The sequence below is a fragment of the Poecilia reticulata genome, linkage group LG16 (assembly GCF_000633615.1).
Source record: "Poecilia reticulata strain Guanapo linkage group LG16, Guppy_female_1.0+MT, whole genome shotgun sequence".
NCBI lineage: Eukaryota > Metazoa > Chordata > Actinopteri > Cyprinodontiformes > Poeciliidae > Poecilia > Poecilia reticulata.
This window is the reverse complement of record NC_024346.1, coordinates 16,099,013-16,120,352: the sequence shown is the minus strand read 5'-3', so window position 1 is coordinate 16,120,352 and position 21,340 is coordinate 16,099,013. Positions and strand designations below refer to the sequence as shown.

Here is a 21,340-nt window from a genome sequence, read left to right as displayed (position 1 = left end):
AAGAAATATCACTTCACGTCAGACTGATGTGTGTTAGCACGCTGGTGTGATACGTGTTTCCGTATGCCGGGGACAATACTCGTATAAATATGCCGTTTAACGGAGGTGGAGTGTTGAAAACAGAGATGCAAACGGACGTTTTCACCATACAGGAACCAAACGCTCTCCCAACGGTTATAATGGAGCCGCTGCAGTCCCTGTCTGCGCTCCATTGATACACACACTCCTACTTCTGACAGTGGGGGAAGGAGGAGAGAGGAGAGAGGGATATACTTTAAACGCCTGTTCGAGGGCAACGGGGAAGTTCGAGCCCCACTAAGGCTTCTAATATCCCTTACATCAGTCCCGAACCGAGTTTTGGGCATGCTGCGAGCAAACGCAGGCCTACGGATAGCGAGCTGAACTTTTCCCGAGACCCAAACTTGTCAGGCAGCCGCATCTTGCGCGCATGCGCATCGGTCTTATCCAGCTCTAAATAAGAGTTAAAACAGAAACGAGGTGAGTTCCACAATTTTTCTAAACAATACGACCGTTAATTCTTTTTTTATCTCTGCTAACGTGAGCAAAAAATTTAAAGCCCGATCTAAGATTGACTAGTTGGTGTTTGTTCGCGTTATTTCCACTTTGATTTAAAACGGCGTGAATAAATCGTTTTTTTAAGTTTCTATTGAAGAAATTAATCAGGCAACATTGTCAAATCTCATAACAGCAGCGTAGTTTTATTGTTTATGCTTTTGTGATATTCCTTGAAATATCGGCATTTTTAGGTAGTTATTAACCGGGAAACTTATTTATTACAGATTGTCCTTATCTGGCTGCATCCAGTCACAATGCTACGGCTAGCTGTTTAGCAGTCGTCCGTTCATTTCTACGGAGCGGTGTTGTGCCGAAAAAAGTGCCCCAGCCGTCAAACGCATCCACTGTTTAGAACCGTATTTTAGGGCACTTATTTTCACAAATGCAATCAGATAAATACAGTGATTGCATCGTGATAAAACATTTCCCAGTCACTTCCACCTGATTTATCGGTGCAAATATGCGTCTTGAAACTGGGGTCTGTTTTGACGGCAGGGGTGCTTTCTACGGCACAACACCGGCGCTAGCTGACGGTTAGCTTCAGCTAGCTACCGTAGCAACCTGGGCTGACATTCCGTGACAAGGAGAAAGTGAAGAAAAACGGGCAGACTCAATGAAAACACTCGGTCAGGAAATTACATAGCCAGCCTTTGCTTTTGTTTGACGCGAAGGGACCTCGCATGATTAGTTTAAATGGGCAACTTGAGTAATTAACATAGTTTAAACATGTTGGTGGCCTCTTCCTATGCTCCGCCATTTTGTATAGGGCGAATGCTAATCATGGGCGCTCTTACATACACTTTATTTATAGCTGGTATAAAACTGAGGCATCAATTGCAACGTCAAACTCAAACAGGACACATTAACCCTCACTGTTGTTTACTTTGCACATGGTTATGACGGCGTTGCAAACAGAAAATATGACATTAATTCAGTGTTGAACATGCGTCAGGACTAAAACGTTTAATCGTAATAACATACGTTTTTAAACGCTTTTAAGTTTGGACAGTCAGTGCAGAAAATAGTGTTCTTTGTGAAATCGATGAACACATTGTCATTTCGCTTGCTTGCAACCAGACAAACTCTGCTTTTTAAGAGATACCGTTAAAACAAGGAAAAGACGAACTTTTGTGATTAACTCAAACTTGAGACGTATTTTCCCTTGTTTGTCAATGGTCTTAACAAATGTTTATCCTAATGAGGTCGTTTGTTTGCGTATTTGCCCGTTAGTTGACCGGCAAAACAATATTATTGAGTGTTTTGTCTGAAACAGAAGTGCATGGTGTACCATTGCAAGCCTGCACACACTCGCCATCTAGTGGTGATGTTGGGTATCACTGTTTACAAGCGCAGGTTGAATCTGCGTTTTAGTATTTGAGAAGACAAAAACATAACGCCGACCGCCTCACTTCAAATGAAAAAAAAAACATCGATAGTTTAAATAAATGTACAGACTACTCAGTTATAGGATTCAAGTGTTTGCTCTTCTGTGGATATTATGGCTTTTCAGGTAGGTCATATCAGAGGAGTGGGAATGACTGACACTCCACCCAGTGATGGACCCTCCCAGGGAGCTGAGTTTGACATGATGGGAGCTCTGGACTGGAAGGATGGTATTGCTACACTTCCAGGCAGTGATATCAGGGTACACATTTTTCTTTGTTCCTGCTCTTAATCAGATATAGTGCCTTTCAAAAGTAATTTCACCTCTGTTTCAGATTTTGTAACCACTAAGGTCAAAGGATTATAGTGGTATCTAATTTAATAGACCAGCACGAAATAGTGGATAATTGTGAATGAAAGGGAAATAATCCGTAACGTGTGGCTTGCTTTTCCATTCAGCACTAAAAACCTATCATGCCCTTGCTGTAGTAACAACTGCAAGCCTTTTTTGGAGTATTTTTTTTTTTACCAGCTTTGTGCATGTAAAACCCAAAAGCTTTCCTCTTTCTCGAGCTCGGTCAGACTGGATGGAGAACAACTGTGAATGTGCAATTATAAATCTTACCACAGATTCTCTACTGCATTTATGTCTGGACTTTGACTGGGTCTTTCTAACACAAAGTATTTAAACCACTCTGTGGTTTTGGCTGTGTGTATGGAGTTGTTGTCCTGTTGGAAGGTGAACCTCCATCCCAGTTCCAAGTCTATTGCAGTCTTTTCTTGGGATGTTCAAAGATTAGGACATCGTTTAATAAATTAACCTTAAATGTCTCAACATTTCTCTCCCTGACCTGTTAGCAGTGTTTTTATATCTTCAGAATGCTGTTCATTTACTAATGTTTTCTGACGAACATTTGCAAAAAAAGAAGAGCTGGGTTTATACTGGCATTAAATTACACACAGGTCGATAGTATTTTCTAATCAGTTGCCTCCCGGAGGTGACTGGTTGCACTGGATCCTCTTTAGGGGCCTACATATGTGTGTATTCATTGTTTTCTTTCCACTTCACTGTTGTGTGTATGTTTATCACATAACATCAAAAATAAAATACATAGCAGTTTGTAGTTTTAACAAAAAGCAAAAAAGTTTAAGGGTTGTGAAAATGTTAGTTTAAATGTAGAGAAATAATTTTGCTCTACATACTTATCTGTTTGTCACAGGATCTGAACAGGAGATAAAAGAATCTGGAGCGTGGGCACAAGTCCTGATCGGTACGTCTGCTTATTTCTCTTCTTGTTTCAGTTCCGCATGACGGAGTTTGGGACCCTCGAGATAGTCACAGACGTAGAGGTCAAAGGGCAGGAGGCAGAGGCTAATCGTGAGACCTTGAACCCAGTGCCGTCTCACACTCCCACCCCTCCACCCGAAGTCCAGTCACAGGCCAGCACGGCCACAGCTCCGGTCAATCAGAGCAAACCGGGCTCATCTCAAGCTAAAGGTACGACGGTCTCCGTTAATCGCTGACATCGTAAAAAAATCTGAATTATTTAGAATCTCCTTCTATTCATTAATATAAATCTTTCAGTTTAGACCCTCTTATATCGCATGTGTTTGAGCTTCCGGGGCTGTGCTCTTGTTTTCAGAGGGGGACCCTGGCATGGAGGTTGGCCCCAGGGTTAAAGCTGCTTCTGGTGCGGATCCGGGTCCAAACGGGGAGCTGTTAAGGTGTCGGTCCTGTGGTGGACCCGTTTCCAGGATCGCCCTTATAGAGGGAAAATACTGTAGCTCTTGTGTTCAGCCTTCAAGCGGCAGGTAAAAATAAATATATGCAATATTTTCTCACTGCTGCCTTCTGGAATAGTTTGATGTGAGCTTTCTTATTTTTTTTTATTTTGGGGGGTTGGGGGGTTTGCAGATCTTCTCCAGCAGAAGCCCGTGACAGTCAGGCAGTGGATGGTGAGCGACTGGGGAAACGTGTTCGGAAAAAGAGGAAGATCTACATGGATTCTGGTGATGAAGAGGAGGACAATCAAGAAGAACCAGAGGTAAGGACAACACCATGAACATCACCTTCAAATTTAGTCAATTATTGTTTATCTGTGTTTTTATAGAAGTTGTTACTAAGTTGTTTTACTTTTTGTTCTGATAGGAAAAGGCTAAGTCTACCAAAGGCAGGAGAGGAGCCAAAATGGCCAAACTTGGTAGGTTATACTGTTGATAATAAGGAAGTAAAGGTGAAGAAATAAGTAAAGTTACACAAATAAATGAGAGTAACAAAAATAACTGAAACTTAACCTTGAAAAAATGCTAAAAGCCAATGCGAATAATGAGATTTTAGGCAGATTGTATGTAATCTTAGTAACTCTAAAGGGTGAAATGAGTCCAACATTTGACATCTTTTCTATAATCTTTATCCATCCATGAATTCATATGGAAAAAACGAAAATATGTTTCTTTATAAATTTTTGTACATTCATCCATGTGTGTTTTTTCAGGTTATATATTTTTTTACTTCTAAATGCTATTCTGAAAAACCTTAATGCTAATAATAGCATTCTAAATGCTATTATTCATCATCAAATTTTCCGCTTTAAACTTTTATAATGTGCTAAAACAGACTGAGAACTCTCCAGACATGGAAAAAAATGAACCACTCTGGCATAAAAAATGTTTAGGAACCCAGTCAAAACATCTGTTACATGTCATATTTGTGTTTGTTTTAATGTCAGTGCCTGCCACGCCCAATAAGAAGCGGGCGTGGAGCTGGCCTGCTTACCTGGAGGAGGGGCGAACCATTGCTGCACCTGTGAAACTTTTCAAAGAGGTACAAACTGTAATTTTATCATCACTTTATTTATTTATTTATTTTGTTTTAATGTGGCGTCTTATTTATCCAGTCTAATTGCGTTGTGTATTTGCCTTTCAGCACCAATCGTTTCCTCAAAGCAGGAACAGTTTTAAGGTTGGAATGAAGCTCGAAGGGCTTGATCCATCTCACCCGTCCCTCTTTTGCGTGCTCACTGTTGCAGAGGTCAGAACACTGATAATGTCTTGTCTCTCTTTTTCAGAAATCAGAAATTTCATCCTCACAGTCTGTTTTCATGTCGTCTTACAGATCCAAGGTTACAGAGTGAGACTCCACTTCGACGGTTACCCTGAATGCTACGACTTCTGGGCCAATGCCGACTCGTGGGATCTGAAGCCAGCCGGGTGGTGTGAGAAGAACGGACACAAGTTATTACTGCCTAAAGGTAATCCCAGACATGTTTATTTATTTTTTACATAAAATTGGAGGTAATGTTTTCTAAAAATCACCTGTATGGATTTGTTTACTTCACTGTAGGCTGTAAAGAAGGAGAGTTTAACTGGAGTACGTATGTGAAAAACTGCAGAGGCCAACTGGCTCCAAAGCATCTTTTTAAGAGCCTCAACACAGTGAGTCCTACACAAACGATGCACCACTCAATAATCTGATCCACCCTGACTGTGTTGCAACTCATTTAATCCTCGTCGTTGCTGTTCTGGTTGTAGTCCGTGACCCCATCTGGATTTAGAGCTGGAATGAAACTGGAGGCAGCCGACAGGAAGAACCCCTCGCAGATCTGTGTAGCAACAATCGCTGCCGTTGTCGACAACCGCCTTCTGATTCATTTTGACAGCCTGGATGACACACATGATTATTGGTAGGAAGTTTATTACCCAGGGTCATTTCCCTCTCTCTGCACACTGACGCTTTCTGTATCCCTGCCACTATTCTCTACCTCTATGTGGGAGGATGTGGATAAACATGCACATGTGGTTTTTAAACGCCAAAATCTTTTTGTTTTTAAATATCTGTTTGTAAAACCATGTTTATGTTACTATACTGCTTGTTTTTACTATGTTTATGTTCTTTTATGTAAGGTGTGATGCCAGCAGTCCATACATACATCCTGTTGGTTTCTGTGAAGAAGCTCAGTTGACTCTAATAACTCCACCCAGTAAGACGCTGCTGGCTAAGCCTGTTTTTATACAAGCATTACTAGTATCTTACTGTTATCACAGATAAATGGCAACAAAATGATAGTCTGTAGCTGAATTGAATTATGTATGTTGCTCATTCAGAAATGCACTGTGTAAATAATTTGTAATCTTTGGTGTCCTGTAAGGTGTGTTTTTTTAACAAAGTATTCAAAGTGAGAAGTTCCACCATTAATTCAAAGTTTCTTCCTCTTAGAACACAAAGATCCCAAGAATTTCTCATGGGAAAAGTACATGGAGGAAGCGGGAGCACAACCTGCTCCTGCAAGAGCTTTCAAACCGGTACGATTATTATCTGGTTCACTCATATTTACTGTATCTTTGTTTTGTCTCTTAGACCAAAGAGGCAATGCTGCCTCCCTAAAATATTTTTGTAGTTTCACATCGGGTCTCTGCAGATGCAAAACACCAATAAGGACTTAACTTATGGTCACTGTTGCATTTTTATTACTCTGTGCTGTGGATGCATATTGTGGTTTCTGGTGCAATAGTTTTTTTGTGCCGCTAAAATAATCTTTATGTCTTGAGTTGAAAACAAGGCTGTCTGTTTGACTAACGTCCAGAAAATGTCCAGTTTTCTCTAATTTGTTCTTCATTTTTTGTGGTTTTGAACCCATTTTTATCTTTGCAGCGACCTCCTCATGGTTTCCAGGTTGGGATGAAAGTTGAAGCCGTTGATAAGAGGAACCCCATGCTCATCCGTGTAGCTACCATAGTGGACACAGAGGACCACCGACTGAAGGTGTGACGCGTCTCCAGAGGCGTTTCCCAAACTCCCTCTTTGCTTTTCTTACGCAATACATATTTATTCTCCTTCCTCCTCTCATGTAGGTCCACTTCGATGGCTGGAATATGGATTACGACTACTGGGTTGAGACAGATTGCCCAGATCTGCACCCAGTCGGATGGTGTCAGAAAACCGGACACCCGTTACAGCACCCCAACAGTAAGACATGCTTTAACTCAGCCTGCCTTTTCATGTTAAACTTCAATAAACGAATTTGCAGAAATCCCCACAGCAATGCTTTAATGTTGCCTTGTGTTTGTTTATTCCAGGCACAAGTGATTCAATACCTGCCCCTGGGCAAGGCTGTCCCACCCCAGGATGCAACGGGGTCGGACACATAAGGGGGCCTCGCTACGGGACGCACTACACGTTAGTTGCTCATGTTTAGGTTCAGCTTTTTCTAGCCAGTCTGCAAAAGTATGAAAATTTGGCTTTGGAAAAACATGTAGGAGCTCTGTTTACAGTAATTTATCCACTCCCTCCTGCCTTACTGCAGAACATGTATGTTCTTTGTTTTAACTGCTCCATGTTTCGTTAAACTGAACTGCCGCTCCCCTGTAAACCCGAAAAATACCCTCCTGCTTTTTATCCTATTTAGTAATGGTGTAAAAAGAGGACAGGAGACTTTGTTCTCAGATGTCAATAATATTTGTGTGGGTGGCTCGCGATCTAAATGTGTTGCTGTGTTTGTGAGAATCAAAGTGATAATGGCGGCCTCCACCTCCTATTTGTTGCAGGATGCTTGTTGCCAGAAATGCAAAATACATCCAAAAGGCTGTTTTCTGCCCGTATAAAAAGTTTAGCTCTTCCTCCTGTGTGCAGCCAGGTGAGCTGCCCTTACTCTGAGATGAACTTGAACAAGGAGGGCTTGTTGCCAGATCGTCTCGGTGGAGAGCGACCTCTCGTCCTCAGCGGGCCTCCGGCACGGGGGCGACGCCCCGACCCGCAATCGAACAATCCACTCCAGACCACATCGGCGCCGGCACAAAGCGAGCCGCCCCTGGATCCCCAGAGCAGGTCTGCTCCTGAAAACAATGTTTTAACAAGAAACAAAAGCAGTTCACTTAAAAACTCACCAAAATCACAGTGGTGGTAAAAGGTTTAGAAGCTTGAATGGATTTAAATTTACTTCTAGAAAGTGTTTCAAAATAAATACATTTTCTTTTTTTTTGCTTGTTCACATGTACACTCATATTGTGCTTTCAATTATGTATTTATAGTTTATATGAATATTTGAAAGGATTTGTTTCTGAACTGTAGTGTCTGTTGCTAGGAAACCAGCGCCTGTGGAAGCGGAGCATTCAGAATGCAACAACCAGCCAGAGCCAGTGGGTGGAGCCAACGAGCAAAGCCACAATGGAACGAGGCCTAAAAGGTGGGACTCGTCAGCACTGAGCCGAAGGTTTCCGGCCAAAACTATCATCTAAACTTTTGTGGGTTTTTTTTTGTTTTTTGTTTTTCAGAATGGCTCCACTGCCCAAGTATCTAAAAATGCACTATGTCAAGGATGAGATTAGTGATGGGAAATGTAAGTGGGGGAGCTTTACTATAAAGCAGGCACCTCGATGCCGCATCCCACTGACTGCTGCTCTGTTCTCCGTCTGCAGCGTCCCCAGAAACCATCTCACTCCAGCAAGCACTACACGAGTCAGTGTTCCCTCCCGGCATCTCCGCCTCCCCCCCGCACAGAGTGGCTCTTTGCTGGGACAAACACTGCCAGCTGCTGCCCGAGGTCCTGGGGCTGACTGCCAAGAGAGTGGCCACTTGGAGCGCTGAGGAGGTCAGACATGCCTACACACTGCTTAACACATTAAAAACAGACATGCTCCTCATTCACCGATCCAACATGAACACAACTGGTTGTTTGGATGAACGGCAACAGTGAATGGATACTCAAGAAAGCTTTTCTGATCATCTTCTCTGCCTGGCAGGCTACCAACTGAGGTGTTTTTATCTGTAGTAACTAAAGATAGCTGAGATGCTAGAAGAAATTTAAAACATCCCAAGATGTATCAGCTTTTATACAGTAGTTTTATATAACAGTAAGGCTACAATGTTGCCTAATTTTATTCTTTAGAGCTTTTATCCTCTGTTTCTTTTTGGATTTGAAAGCGTTGGCAGCTTTTTCAGCATTTCAAAGTCAAAATGAGTTTCTAAATTCTCTGGGCTGATGTCCTTTAACTTTTAGATGCGTCTCTAAATCAAGTAATTAGCATGACTCTGCAGAACATTTTTGTATGCTGACAACATCTAATGGTTCCAGGACTCACCCAGAGCGCTGTTTTATAATCCAAGCCTTGCTAACCAGGCTAATTGCAAATAAATCCAGTTTAAAATGTCAACTTTGTTTGTCCTTTCCATTAAAATCCTGTTTCACAGCTACTGCTCTCTCACACATGCTGCGTGATGTTGCCCTTACACTTAGGATAAATAATTGATGAGAGCTCATGGCAGCACAGAATCTATTGTGAATGCTCTTCTTCTGTCGTCTTATATCATATTTCTTAAAGAAAAATATAACCATAATCAGCTAGAGTCAGAATGTCAAGCTTTGCAAAAAGCAGAGCTTGGAAATCAGAACTGTGATGGATGTATTTTTACAGAACGAGTCAGTCTGCGCTGGTCAAGATGATTTTTGTCTTGGTTTCTTTGTCCACTAGGTGGCCGGTTTTGTCAAAGGACTCCCAGGATGCAAAGAGCATGCTGCTACTTTTAAAACAGAGGTGAGTAATTCCCTTTGTTTCCTACGATTAGAGATTCAACTAACACCTGGTCACTACTGATAACAATATGTTCCATTTTTTTAAAGTCAAGCAGCTTAATGAAGTAAAATGAAATGTAGACGTGATCTCTCTTTCTGCACTCTTCAAAATCGAACTGACTAAATTGTTATTGTTGATTTAAATAAACGATACTTAAATGAGGATAATTAAATTAATATGGGAGGTCAGTCCAGTGCGAGGGCTTCTGTTTTTCTGCTCACACAAAAAGGAAGTGGCTTCCAGAATCCTTTTTTATGAAGCAGATTGGGACAAGAACTCTAATACAGAAACTCGGCAGCAATAATTCATTGTGTTGACTCAGTTTGTTTAATATTTAATTATTACTGGCAAAGATGTGTCTTCTGGTGTTTGGGGTTCTTTGCTAGTTTGTATGCTGTTGCTAATTTACGCAGTTTCAAGCATTTTAACTATTATTAAAAACATTTAACTAAATATCTGTTGCTAATAAGATGAACTTTGTACTTTTGTATTAATCAGCGACTGATTTTTCTTCTTCATACTTTGTCACATCACAGACCCGAACTTTATTGTTTTGGGAGTTTATGTGGTATATAAACACAAAGCAGCACATAAAAGCAAAGTTAATAAAAGGTACAAATAATTAAAATAATTTTATTTTTGGCTAGCCTTTGTATTTAGCCAGCTGGACTCAATAATTTCCACCTTTCACTGCTTCACTGGAAATCTGGAGACTGATATTTCTGCTCATTCTTTACGAAACAGCTCCAGCTTACCTCTGACCTTTGACCTGTCCATATAATCCAGGCGCTCTGCCAGCCTGTTTAGGCTCAGTGTCCTCCTAAACGCTGCCATCCATCACCCCATTAACTCTGACCAGCTTTGCTTTTTGGAAGGAAGAACCTTCCCCCAGCCTGATGCTGCCACCACCATGTTCACAGTGATGGGATTGAACATACATTATTTAGCATGTAGGCCAGAAAGCTAAATATTGGTGTCATCTGTTGATGCTGGACTGACCGCACAATCAGAGTTTTTTTTTTTTTAAAACTTTTTTTTTCCAGGCACCCACAAAAAACAATAACTTGTTACCAAATGTTAGTATAAAAATGTGCAAAATGTGTCTTATTTTCACAATATGTCCCCTTTAAGGTTTACATTCTTGGCCTCATCAATATATGCAAATACAGGTTTATATGTTTGTACATCTGACCACAAGCATTCATTCAAGCAGATTTAAAATACGCAATTACTGAAGTTGGGTGGGGGGAAAAACAACAACAAAAGCTTTTTTTTTTTTTGTTCCCTTTCTAGCAAATAGATGGCGAGGCCTTCCTGCTTCTCACCCAGGCAGACATCGTTAAGATCCTGTCCATCAAGCTGGGACCGGCTCTGAAGATCTACAACTCCATCCTCATGCTGAAGAACGCTGACGAAGAGTGAGACCCGACGTCAGGGGGAGTCTCTCCCTCCACGCAGGTCTCGACTCAAGTCTCAGATCGGACATTTTCTTAAAAAGAAGAAGAGAAAAAAAATCAACTAGAACAAGGCCAATTAGTTTCTCTGCAGTGGTGCAGCTACGAGAGAGAAGAGAAGAGAAAGCCTTTGTCTGGAAGGTGTAGCGTCTCTCCCCTCTTCCTCTACGACGGCCAGCTTGGGAGAGCATTTTAAAAGACACCATGAAGATTTACTAACCCGAGTTGTTTTGTTTACAGAATCTTGAAAACATGCAGGCGCCTTTAAGGCTTCTTAACATTGTACAGTTTACAGATTGGATTTATTGTCCCCGTTGTTGGATTTCTCGTTTGTAAAGAAAAGGTGCTGTGGCTCTGAGCAGGTAGAACAAGTATTATTATTATTATAATAATTTCTTTTGTTTGTTTCGTTTTGAGAAGCTGCAAAATACAATCGGAAAACGGCGAGAAGATTTTTTTTAAAAATGTGAAACCCAGAGGAGCAGAGGCACTTCGGCGTTTCTCCTATAAATTAGAGAGAGATGGCTGCTCAGCAGGCTCAAAGAGCATCAGTGTTTTGGTCATTTGGAGTTGGCAGGAGGTTCGATTCAATAAGAATGCTTGAAACGGCGTCCTTGTTTGTGTGCAGAGATGATTAAGTGTGTTTGAGGAATGGAGATGCAAGTTCCCACTGTTCTGTGTATGTTGCGTTTCTGGTCTGCGGATCGTTTTGGGCCGAGCTGCGATGGCTGGCTCGGTAAATCAAGGAACCTGTCCCGTCTCTGTAGATGCTGAACCAGCTATTTTTGTTTGTTTGTTTTTTTTTCTCGTAAAAAACACATGAATATGAATGTTAAACAACTTAAAGTTGTTCTGATATCCACCTTTTTGTTCCTGGTTCGAATAAGCTCTGACTAAAAGAAGAAGCCTCTCTCTTTTCTTCTACCAGAGTTTAGTCCTGCTTTGTTATGCAAAGACTAATGATCTGTCTGTACAGGCAAGAAGGACATGAAGACCGTGAACTGACAAAACAAGCAATTTAATGGTAAGGGGGAGGGGCCTTTGTAAATATGCCATGGCAGGTTGGATGTGTACATCAGTTACGGTTCATATGCAAACAGCTTTTATTTATGTTTTGTAAATTATGGGATAATGGTACGCTGCTCTGCCTCCTCTGACGGAACGTGTGAATGGGAGACAATAAATGAGATGCACACTGTCTGCTGTCCTCATTTTAACCCCCGCCATGTCACACACAAACTCACTGATCATCTGAAGCTGCGCTCCGCATCTCTGTTGTTTACACGCCGGCCATGTTTGGCTGATCAACCTCAGCGTTCTGAACGCTTTGTCAGACGACACTTAATCTGATTTATGACTTCAGCAAAAGTCAAACTATTTTAGTTTTATGTTTTTTTTGTGTTTGTATGAATGTGGAAGTGGTGAAGTAACTTCTGCACTTATATATTTATTCACTGGTGTGGGGGAAAAAAATCCCTTAGGATTAAATGATTGGTTCTAATAAAATCACCGTTGGAACAATTATGGGCACCTCTGTTGGTTATACTACTGCCGCCCCATGTTAGGAGGTGATATTAGTGTTAACAAATATTAGTATATTAGATAGTAAAGTTGATCTTTCTTTTCTCCACAGCGGTGGTGTCCAAACCTTTTGCTCCAAGGGCCAAAGCTGGAAAATTGTAATTACTGGCCGGCCATAAAGTTCATTAAATGAAAAAATGTAAACATTAGTTTATTGGGATTTATTTTCTTTTATGATATCTGTAAATCATTGAAGATCCAAAACATACAAAAGGCTGTTGACTTTTTAAAAGAAAAACAGGATTTCCACATTTCTGGGGGCAAAACTTGTTTTCTATTTTGACGGTCAAAGTCTTTAACATTCTTGACTTGTGGTCAGGGGTTGAACCAAATCATTTCAAGGGCCACAAATGGCCCCCTGAGCCACTCTTAAGACACTTCTGCTCTAGAGAATCCAAAGTCTTTGGATTCTTTCTTGCGCTCCTAACATAAGATTCCTTAAAGTACTTAAATCGGGATGGGGATGTCCATGGAAGAAGATACATTTGGACTTGATAATAATCCTACATTTTAGCTGAAGCCATTAAAGTTTTTTACAAAATGTTGCAGTACTTCAACAAGCTGAGAAACAGACCCACAGCATTAGAGGACCTCCACCAGACACCCTGAGGTGTTTAAAAAATAAAATAAAATCATCTTTCGTCTCAAGTCAAACCAATCTGGAGTGTTTGACTCAATCTTAGTCAGAAAAGGTTTTTTTAGTGGCATGTCTCCAAAGCAGTCAGTGTTTATGTAAATGGAGTATAAACATTGTACTTAGTAACACTTAGTAAACAAGTTCATTACTGCAGTGATTTAAAAGTGAGTTATTTTTGTAATAAATGTCCCTGAGAAACTCGGCGGTGGCAACACAAGCACCGATTCTCATCTAGCCTCATTAGTCACAAACGTAATTATTGCTCAGACAGTAGATGTGGACAAGTTTAGCTAAGCTGCACAATATATTGAATTAAATTATAATTGTCATTGCAATATTAGTTTTGCAATATTGCTACTACACTGGTTGCAGTAATTGGTGGTGTATCACATTTCAAAAGCAATGCGTCTCCCTCAGAAATCTTGCCCTCCCCCATCCCCCACGCAGCTGCTGTTACAATTTTTGAGTCTATTTGACCCATAAAAAGCGTCACAATTTTAAAGGCTTGCATCTGCCTTGCTTTCTTTGGTTCAATACTGATAATTACCACAATATTTACTGCTCATGAATGTAACATCCAACAGTCCACATCCAGTATGTAAGTAGGTTGCTTACATTTTTTCTATTAGATTAGTGAAATGTCTCTCCCCATGAGCAACAGTCAAAAGCAACGTGCAACTACACATAAAGCAATACAGACTTCTCAAAAATGCTATGTAGTTGCATTTTATTCAAGCTGCAGTATAACTTTAATAAAAAATATGTTTTCTCCATATTTGTTAAAGCTGTCACCATGTCGTAGCAGTTTGTTATGAGACACATAATCTGTGAAAACAATCAATCGCCTCCATCTCCTTCCTGAGATGGTGCATTACTGGTTAAAGTAATGCACCGTTCTGACCAAAACAACCAATCAGAACTAATAGGACGCTCTTAGCACTGTCAATTAGCTTCATTCACTCACTGCTAAATGTGCTAATGGTGGAGAAACAACTTATCATTAMAAGAAACCGTTTATCTGCCGTCATTGGTAGCTATGCTAACTAAACTGAGCATTCACAGTTTGAATCTGCACAGCTCTGTGCTATGCTAGCTGCAGCACAGCTCTGTGCTATGCTAGCTGCAGCACAGCTCTGTGCTATGCTAGCTGCAGCACAGCTCTGTGCTATGCTAGCTGCAGCACAGCTCTGTGCTATGCTAGCTGCAGCACAGCACAAATCGAGGGGGAGGAAGGATGAGTGAGATTGTGATTGACAGCACTAAAACTCTCCTGCCACTGACTGGTTGTTTCTAGCACTGGGAGAAAGCAGAGGAAATAGATTTTTCACAGATTACCTCTCATACCATACTGTCACAACATAATGACAGTTTTAGCAAATATGTGGAAAAAAATATATTTATATAAAAGTGACATATTGCAGTTTTAATTTCACTTAGCAGAAGACGAGTCAGAAGGGACGTGGGTTAGAGCTGCTGCTGACTCGCTCCAAGCAGGAACAAACCATTTAACCCGGGGGTGAGGGGGTTCAGGGTAAATATGGATGTGTGTTTTTTGATCTGGGAGTGGTAACATAAAATTTTTACTGCTAAAAACAATCTTTGAAAATACAATATGATTAATTTTGAAATTGACAGGGTCCTGATTTGTTTTTTTATTTTATTTCTATGAACAAAAGATTAAGAAATTGTGCCCCCTGTTGGTCAGGACCCTTAGAATTGTCATCACTTTTTCCCCTATACTGCGCCCCTGCGCAAGAGTTTGCAGGAAATGGAGGGGGGAGTTGTGATGTATGCTGACCATAAATTACACGTCTTCCTGCATCATGCAGTCCTAGTGAGAACCGAGTTATGAAGACAAACACACATCTGCCTTTCTGCAATCCATTTTGAAGAGTGGAGCAGAGAGAAATGCGTCACATCACGTTCAACATTTCTTAGACATTCACATCAACTTTGTAATTACAAACATTATTCTGTTGCATCATTGCGGGCGCCAGTAACTGTCACTGATGATTTTATAAATAAATAAACCCAGGATTTTCCCCTTACAACATGTTTTCAAATGAAAGATTCAGATTTTTTTTGAAGTTTTCAGAGTGGGAATATGGCGCAGAAATGAAATATTCATTTGAAGCTGCCTTCACATCTTTACCGTTGGTAAGTGTGGAGAGTGCATAAGCTTACTTCCTGTCCTTCAAAAGGAAGTGGTATAGTTAATTTTTAAACAATTTTGAATTAGCAGTAACGTGTTCATCTAACTGCACTTTGGGTAAATGTAATATTCCCACTTTTTTTTTTTTTTTACTCATAAATGTGCTTTAACCAAAACCTGTGAGATCATTTGTTGCATTGCATACATTTTATTAAATATAAAATAAGACTTCTTGGTGTTTTGAAGGAGGCTCAAACTTAAATCAGTTAATATAAAGTCCTGTAACACGAATGAAAGAGTCATAAATGTGGCCTAAATTTTGTATAAATGCGTGCTTCTGCTCTGGTTCACATTGAACTCTAACCCAGACCTGCTGCGTGTGTCGCCCACATGCACAAATCGACCTGAAACCAGCAATATTCCTGTGTGGGCTACATCCGGCCCACATGGGTCGAAATGAAACTCATTAAACTACCTTTCTGACGTTCACAAACAAAGTTGCCCTGTGTTCCATTTGCTGGCGTAACATCTGGTCCTGTGACACATGACAGACCGAGACAAGAGGGGGAGGAGGCGGCGGGGGATCAACATGTGGCCCAAATTTGAGGTAAACCAAATAAAACTAAATTCAGTTCATGTGAACCACACAACCTCCACATTTCTGCTTCAGCTACAAACTTTGAGATTCTTTGCTTGTAGAAGCGTTCGTACAGTTTTCACCTTTTCATATTTTAAGATGTTTAAAGTCATTGAAGGTTGAAATACGACCTTCAATGAATATCATTAGTGTTGATCTTTGCATAAATCCGACTGTTCTGTGACGACTTCAGAGGTTTATTAGACAATAATCATCAGCAGACACGTTAAAGACAAAGGTTAAAGCAGGGTTACATTATGAAATCCCTAATGAGGCAATGTTCAATCTATCATCTGAGGGAGACAGGGAGACACACCTGTAAATCCAGAGGCTGGACAAGACAAGGAATATTCAGGGAATCAGCAAAAATCTGGCCCTTTCCAGAAGAGTGGCAAGAAGAAAGAAGTCTTGAACAGTGGAGATGAGGCGCTCTGGACAGATGAACTTCTTAATCACCAACACGGTCTCTCACCCTGAACACACCAGAGATGATGGGAAATTAAGATAAATACAGGGTAATACTGGAAGAAAACCAGTTAGAGTCCACATGACTGGAGACCAGGGCAAAGGGTCACAACCAGAAACATTCAGCCAAAGCTGCAATAAACCAACGCAAAGTCCAAACATAAATGCATGTCAAAATCTGACAAGACTTGAAAACTTTCCTTGATAGTAAAGGAGAGTGGATTGAGTCAAAATCTCAAGATCGGTACTTTAGATTCAGATTCACTTTTGAAATTTTACTTTTGAATATTAGCTTCTGTACCTCAAAAAAAAAATTATCTTGATTTGCACTTGAATTATGATTTTTATGCACTTAGCTGTTTTTCTGTTTAGTTTTTCTATTGATACTGTTTGCCATGCTAGCAAGTTATTTAAGTATTGTAATAACTTTTTGTTATTCTGTTATTCTGCATTTAATCTGACAAAAAATTAAGCTTTTTCCAAATAAATTCAATTCACCACTAAAGAAATGTCACTTTACCAAAAAGGTCAGCTCAATCCAAGACAGATTTCAAGTCAATTTCAAACAGATCATCAAGCAGTGCAGATTATTTATCAGATAAGCTATAAAGTTTTCCATCTGGAAATCCAGCAGATTTCATTAAGTCACTCCTGGGTGCGCATGTACCAACAATCTGACTGGAAAAACAACAGGCGAAGATTTCATCCTCTAGGTCACAAAAATTACTAATAAAAAAAGTTAAACTTGTAGTCGAAAATTCAAGAGGTGTAATAACTTCCGGACTACTATAAATAAGAGGCGTTTAGTGTTTTGCTTGGCATTGAATGGTGGCTAAATTCATAAGAAAATCCTCCCTCAAATCTAGGACTGCTTGTATTTTCAGCCAGCAAAGATGTACATGAATGATAAATTGTAGTCAAGTGGCGTCATTTTTTATTTTTATTTTTTGCTGGACGGAAAAGGAGGGCTGCACTTTCTGCAACAGAAAACACGACTGACTGCTGATGGGTGAGGATAAATAGTCCCACGGTGGGCTCACCGTGGGACTGGCCTGGACCAGCCTCAGATTCCCACGACCCCTCCTCTCCACATACACAGAGGAGCAAGCAGGCTGCAGAGACGCACAGGCGGACAGCGCGTAGACAGAGAGGCAGAGCAGCGCTGCACCACTTTTTTTCTCTTATTTACTATAAAAGCTACATTTCAGGCTCCGCTGTTGCGCATTGCACTGACTCACACTGTGCAGAGAGGAGGGTTTAAAAAAAAAAAACACCTAAAACAAAAACGTCCCGATCTCAGGAGGAAATGGGAGAAAGAGTGGATTAGCCGCGGATCAAAAGTGGAGGAGTGGGAGGAATAACGAAACTCGGGATTATGTATTCTGATAATGCCGAGGAGCCGGTTTCTGCTAGAGATTTACATCCAAAACAAGGCAAGTACCCACTGACTGCATGCACACCGCCTCAACACATGAAAAGGCTTATTTTATTGAGCAACAGCGCAGATGAACGCAAGATTTATGCGTAAAAACACTTCTCCTAACTTGAAATACGACCGGTCTCAGTCCGCCCTCTGAGTCCAGTCTCCCTCGGGGGCAAATTAAATTATGAGTTCAGTTCAGAGGACTTCCACGGAGCCGCTTCTTAAGACCGCAGTGAGATCGTGAAGTGAAATCACAAGCGCTGATGGAGTGGTCCAATAACAGAGAAGTCCGGGTTCGGGCTGAGGAGGCTGTGTTGCTCCACAGGGAGGAACTGCAGAGAGGTTGGCATCTCATTAACTCGGCCACATGTCTTATTAAAACAGCTATTTCCTGTTGTGTGCAATGCAGAGTAAACTGTCTCCCTCCAGCCGCCAGGCGCTCATTCAGATGCTGAAGGTGGGTGGATCGATCCAAAATATCGATACCGAGGAGGTATCAGTATCGGATTGATGCTAGTGTTAAGAGTAGATTCATACTTTAGTTAAAATGTTATCTAATGTTTGGTATTGTAGTTTCTCAACTACCTTAAAAACATGTTTCATGTTCTCATTTATACAAGAAAATGAACAAAAATGTTTTATTTTTCTATTTCCGTTTGTCATATTAATATGATAAAGTATTTTGTTGACGCCTATAAACTGCTAAAATTCTGTTTTGAGTTAATGTTGCTAAGTGGTCCATTTGACCTTGTTGACTTTTTAATCTAGGGATAAGTGCAATATAAGTCATTATTTAGACTTTCTTTAAGTGAGGCAGTGTTTTTATATGGAGAATTGCATCCAAATTATGTGGTACAATGTTTCATGAAGATTTCATTCCATTCTGTGTTTAGTCTGAGGATGACGGCTGCCAGTCCGCCCTGCAGCCCTGCCTCCTCCCACTCCTCACCGGTCTGCCTCCCGGCCTGCCACAAACACCTGAGGAAAGGAGAAGCCCTCCAGACCAAGCTGCGCCTGGGCTCCCCGCCGGGCGTGTGGCTCATGCTGGGCGCAATGGTGGTGCTGGTGGGGATGAGCGTGGCTGTGGCGGGCTACGTCTCCGCCGCACCGAGGCCGGCCGTGGGCGGACGTGGGAGCACCCACGTTGAGCGGATGAAGCTGGCCGGGCCGGTGGTCATGGGAGTGGGCCTCTTCATCTTCATCTGCGCCGCCACACTGCTGTACGAGAACCGGGACCGAGAGAGTCTTGTTCGAGACCCTCTGAACGACCTGGAGGACCTGAAGGAGAGCAGCTGCTGGGAGGATACTCAGGAGCAGTGGGAGCACTCGGATGAGGAGCAGTCACAGTGGACCAGCCCGGTCCACATCCTGCCTCTCGCCAGCAGTGATTCTAATGAGGAGGGAGACCAAAAGGAAGAGGAAGAGGAGGAGGACAAAGAGGAAGAGGAGAAGAAGGGGAAGTTGATACTCTTCACCCAAGTTCTGCACCACCAGGAGCCCAATCCTCACCAATCCTCACCCTGCCTGTCCGCTTCTTCTGACCCGGTTCACTCAGATTCAAGCAACTCGAGTGAAATCGACCGGACAGAGTCTTTAGAGCTGCCCCAGGACTGAAACTTCACCACGCACAACCACCGGACTATGCACTGCTCAGTGAAGAAGAGCTTAAGAGTTGTTTGTATGTTATAGTGCCTCTGAGTGGTACACTGAGTCACTGTCTCTGAAGGGTGTTTTTGTCCTACATTGCTCACTGACTCATCCACATTTGAAAAATTTTAAGCTGCGCTGTTTGATGTCAACTCGTCATCTTGTTGTCTCAGAGCTCCGCCCGGCTGCCCATAAAACTTCACTTCTGGAGTGACCAAACATGGACCTGCTGTAAAAGTTATTTGGGTGCCAACCTGGGTGATAAATGCTTCCTCTCACACTCATCCTTTCCCCTAGTAGTGGGCTTTTCCTTTCTTAAGAGGTTCGCTAAAGAGGATGAGCCAGATTAGGTCCTGAATGAGTCTTTATCTTATCTCACGTGCAGTATAATCTTCTCTTTATCTCGGGGAAAGTTGTGTTTCGGTGTAAACAAGAGCAGCACAAAAGCCACACTCCTCTCACTCGACACCTACAGCCATGCTATTAATACCAGCTGGTGCTCGATTGCAAGATCCGGATTTCTTACTGTAAATTTCAACAGTTTCTTTGGATTCCCACATTCAGCTGTTCACATTTCTCCTCTTCCTTCAGTGCGGCGTCAAAAGATCTGAGAGAATCTGAGAGTGGATGAACAGAAACGAGTAGCAGCATTTAAAAACACAAATTCTGGTGAGGCTGTGATGAGTTATTCTTGACGTAACTGAGAAAAATCACTCCTGTCGGTTTGAGTAAGTGATGCCTCACTCTCCCACCATCGCGACCTCTCATCTCCCATCTCTTCATCACCTCGTTTCCTACGCTTTATTCAAATTTTCATTACTCCATCTCAATTCTTGGCTTGTGCACAACTGAGAAAGAGCACAAAAAGTAAATAAAGCACAAGAAAACATTTGCAAGTACAATTAAAGGGATATTTCAGAATAAGATTCTGTTGCAAGGAGTTAATATCTCTTGTCAAATATTTAATTCTTTGAATTATCTGATCTTTGACAGTGAAGATACCAAATAGTCTAAGTGGGAGATCAAGACCAACGTGAACTTCTGTCATCTTAAAAAAACCCAACCTCAAAAACATCATGGCGGTAGACAAAAACGATATTTGATTGATTTTTTATAAAAGATTACTTTCCTATCAGATTTTTAGCATCTCAAAGCAATCTTTGAGATGCTAATTTTCAACTTATGTTTCATATGGAAGATTATTGGTGGTACTCCGCCTCCAAGCTCCTTCTCAGGTGTAAATAATCTGAGTACTTTCTATTTGTCAAATGCTCAATGCCAACATGGAAAAAACCCAAACTCAAACATCATAGATGCTCATGTAATTATAGTAACAACCTTTTAAAATGTTAAAATTGCATTGGACTGTTATTTAATTTTATTTTCTTACAGAAGACGCTGAATATTTACAGCTGAAATAAAGCTTAGAGGTGGTGCACTACCAGTAATCTCCCCTGTGAAACAAACTTAAAATACAACTCAGAGTAACTATCTGAAAGAAAATGAATGTACACCCAGCACACAATAAGAGAATCTGTGTTTGGTTAATAATTTCGGTAACACTTTATTTGAAGGGGGGTGAATAAGACTGTCATGACACTTTCATAAACATGACATAACATCTGTCATGAACACGAATCATTACTGATTAAACTTTACCTTTAATAACATAAAGTTACCTAATTTTTAAAGTGCAATCAGTAACACTTTTATAACAAATTTATATCAGTAATGATTTCTTGGTTAATGTCAAGTTGTCATGACAAAGACATTTTGAATAATGTCAACTATGTATTAAAAGTGTCATAATTTACCG

General features: G+C 41.0%; 2 protein-coding genes across 6 annotated transcripts; both read left to right on the top strand.

The window, feature by feature from the left end:
- The first annotated feature begins 122 nt into the window (after positions 1 to 122).
- l3mbtl1b (L3MBTL histone methyl-lysine binding protein 1b) lies at positions 123 to 12,180 on the top strand. Of its 2 annotated transcripts, none has more exons than XM_008432671.2 (22): positions 123 to 498; positions 2,087 to 2,221; positions 3,262 to 3,457; positions 3,603 to 3,771; positions 3,875 to 4,004; positions 4,109 to 4,160; positions 4,689 to 4,783; positions 4,886 to 4,990; positions 5,075 to 5,210; positions 5,303 to 5,394; positions 5,491 to 5,642; positions 5,863 to 5,939; positions 6,176 to 6,261; positions 6,611 to 6,721; positions 6,811 to 6,925; positions 7,036 to 7,135; positions 7,589 to 7,783; positions 8,040 to 8,141; positions 8,230 to 8,294; positions 8,374 to 8,546; positions 9,427 to 9,489; positions 10,822 to 12,180. In XM_008432671.2, the coding sequence occupies exons 2-22, from the start codon at positions 2,111 to 2,113 to the stop codon at positions 10,948 to 10,950; spliced, it is 2,454 nt and encodes an 817-aa protein (XP_008430893.1). In that variant the 5' UTR covers positions 123 to 498; positions 2,087 to 2,110; the 3' UTR covers positions 10,951 to 12,180. The 2 variants fall into 2 exon arrangements, with proteins under 2 accessions (XP_008430893.1, XP_008430894.1); XM_008432672.2 differs by lacking the exon at positions 123 to 498 and adding an exon at positions 1,107 to 1,202.
- Positions 12,181 to 17,317: 5,137 nt separating this feature from the next.
- On the top strand, positions 17,318 to 20,448 carry LOC103478674 (transmembrane protein 200A-like). 4 transcript variants are annotated; one of them, XM_017309221.1, is made up of 3 exons: positions 17,318 to 17,887; positions 18,287 to 18,334; positions 18,771 to 20,448. In XM_017309221.1, exon 3 carries the CDS (start codon positions 18,778 to 18,780, stop codon positions 19,489 to 19,491), a length of 714 nt encoding a protein of 237 aa, XP_017164710.1. In that variant the 5' UTR covers positions 17,318 to 17,887; positions 18,287 to 18,334; positions 18,771 to 18,777; the 3' UTR covers positions 19,492 to 20,448. The 4 variants fall into 4 exon arrangements, with proteins under 4 accessions (XP_017164710.1, XP_017164709.1, XP_008430896.1 ...); XM_017309220.1 differs by having other exon boundaries at positions 17,318 to 18,219; positions 18,307 to 18,334; XM_008432674.2 differs by lacking the exon at positions 18,287 to 18,334 and having other exon boundaries at positions 17,318 to 18,219.
- Positions 20,449 to 21,340: the final 892 nt, after the last annotated feature.

Coding starts and splice junctions, on each gene's coding strand:
- l3mbtl1b (XM_008432671.2), top strand. CDS start 2,111: ATGACTGACACTCCACCCAGTGATGGACCCTCCCAGGGAGCTGAGTTT. Junction 2,222..3,261: donor TTCCAGGCAGTGATATCAGG/GTACACATTTTT, acceptor TTCTTGTTTCAG/TTCCGCATGACGGAGTTTGG. Junction 5,395..5,490: donor TTTTTAAGAGCCTCAACACA/GTGAGTCCTACA, acceptor TTCTGGTTGTAG/TCCGTGACCCCATCTGGATT.
- LOC103478674 (XM_017309221.1), top strand. CDS start 18,778: ATGACGGCTGCCAGTCCGCCCTGCAGCCCTGCCTCCTCCCACTCCTCA.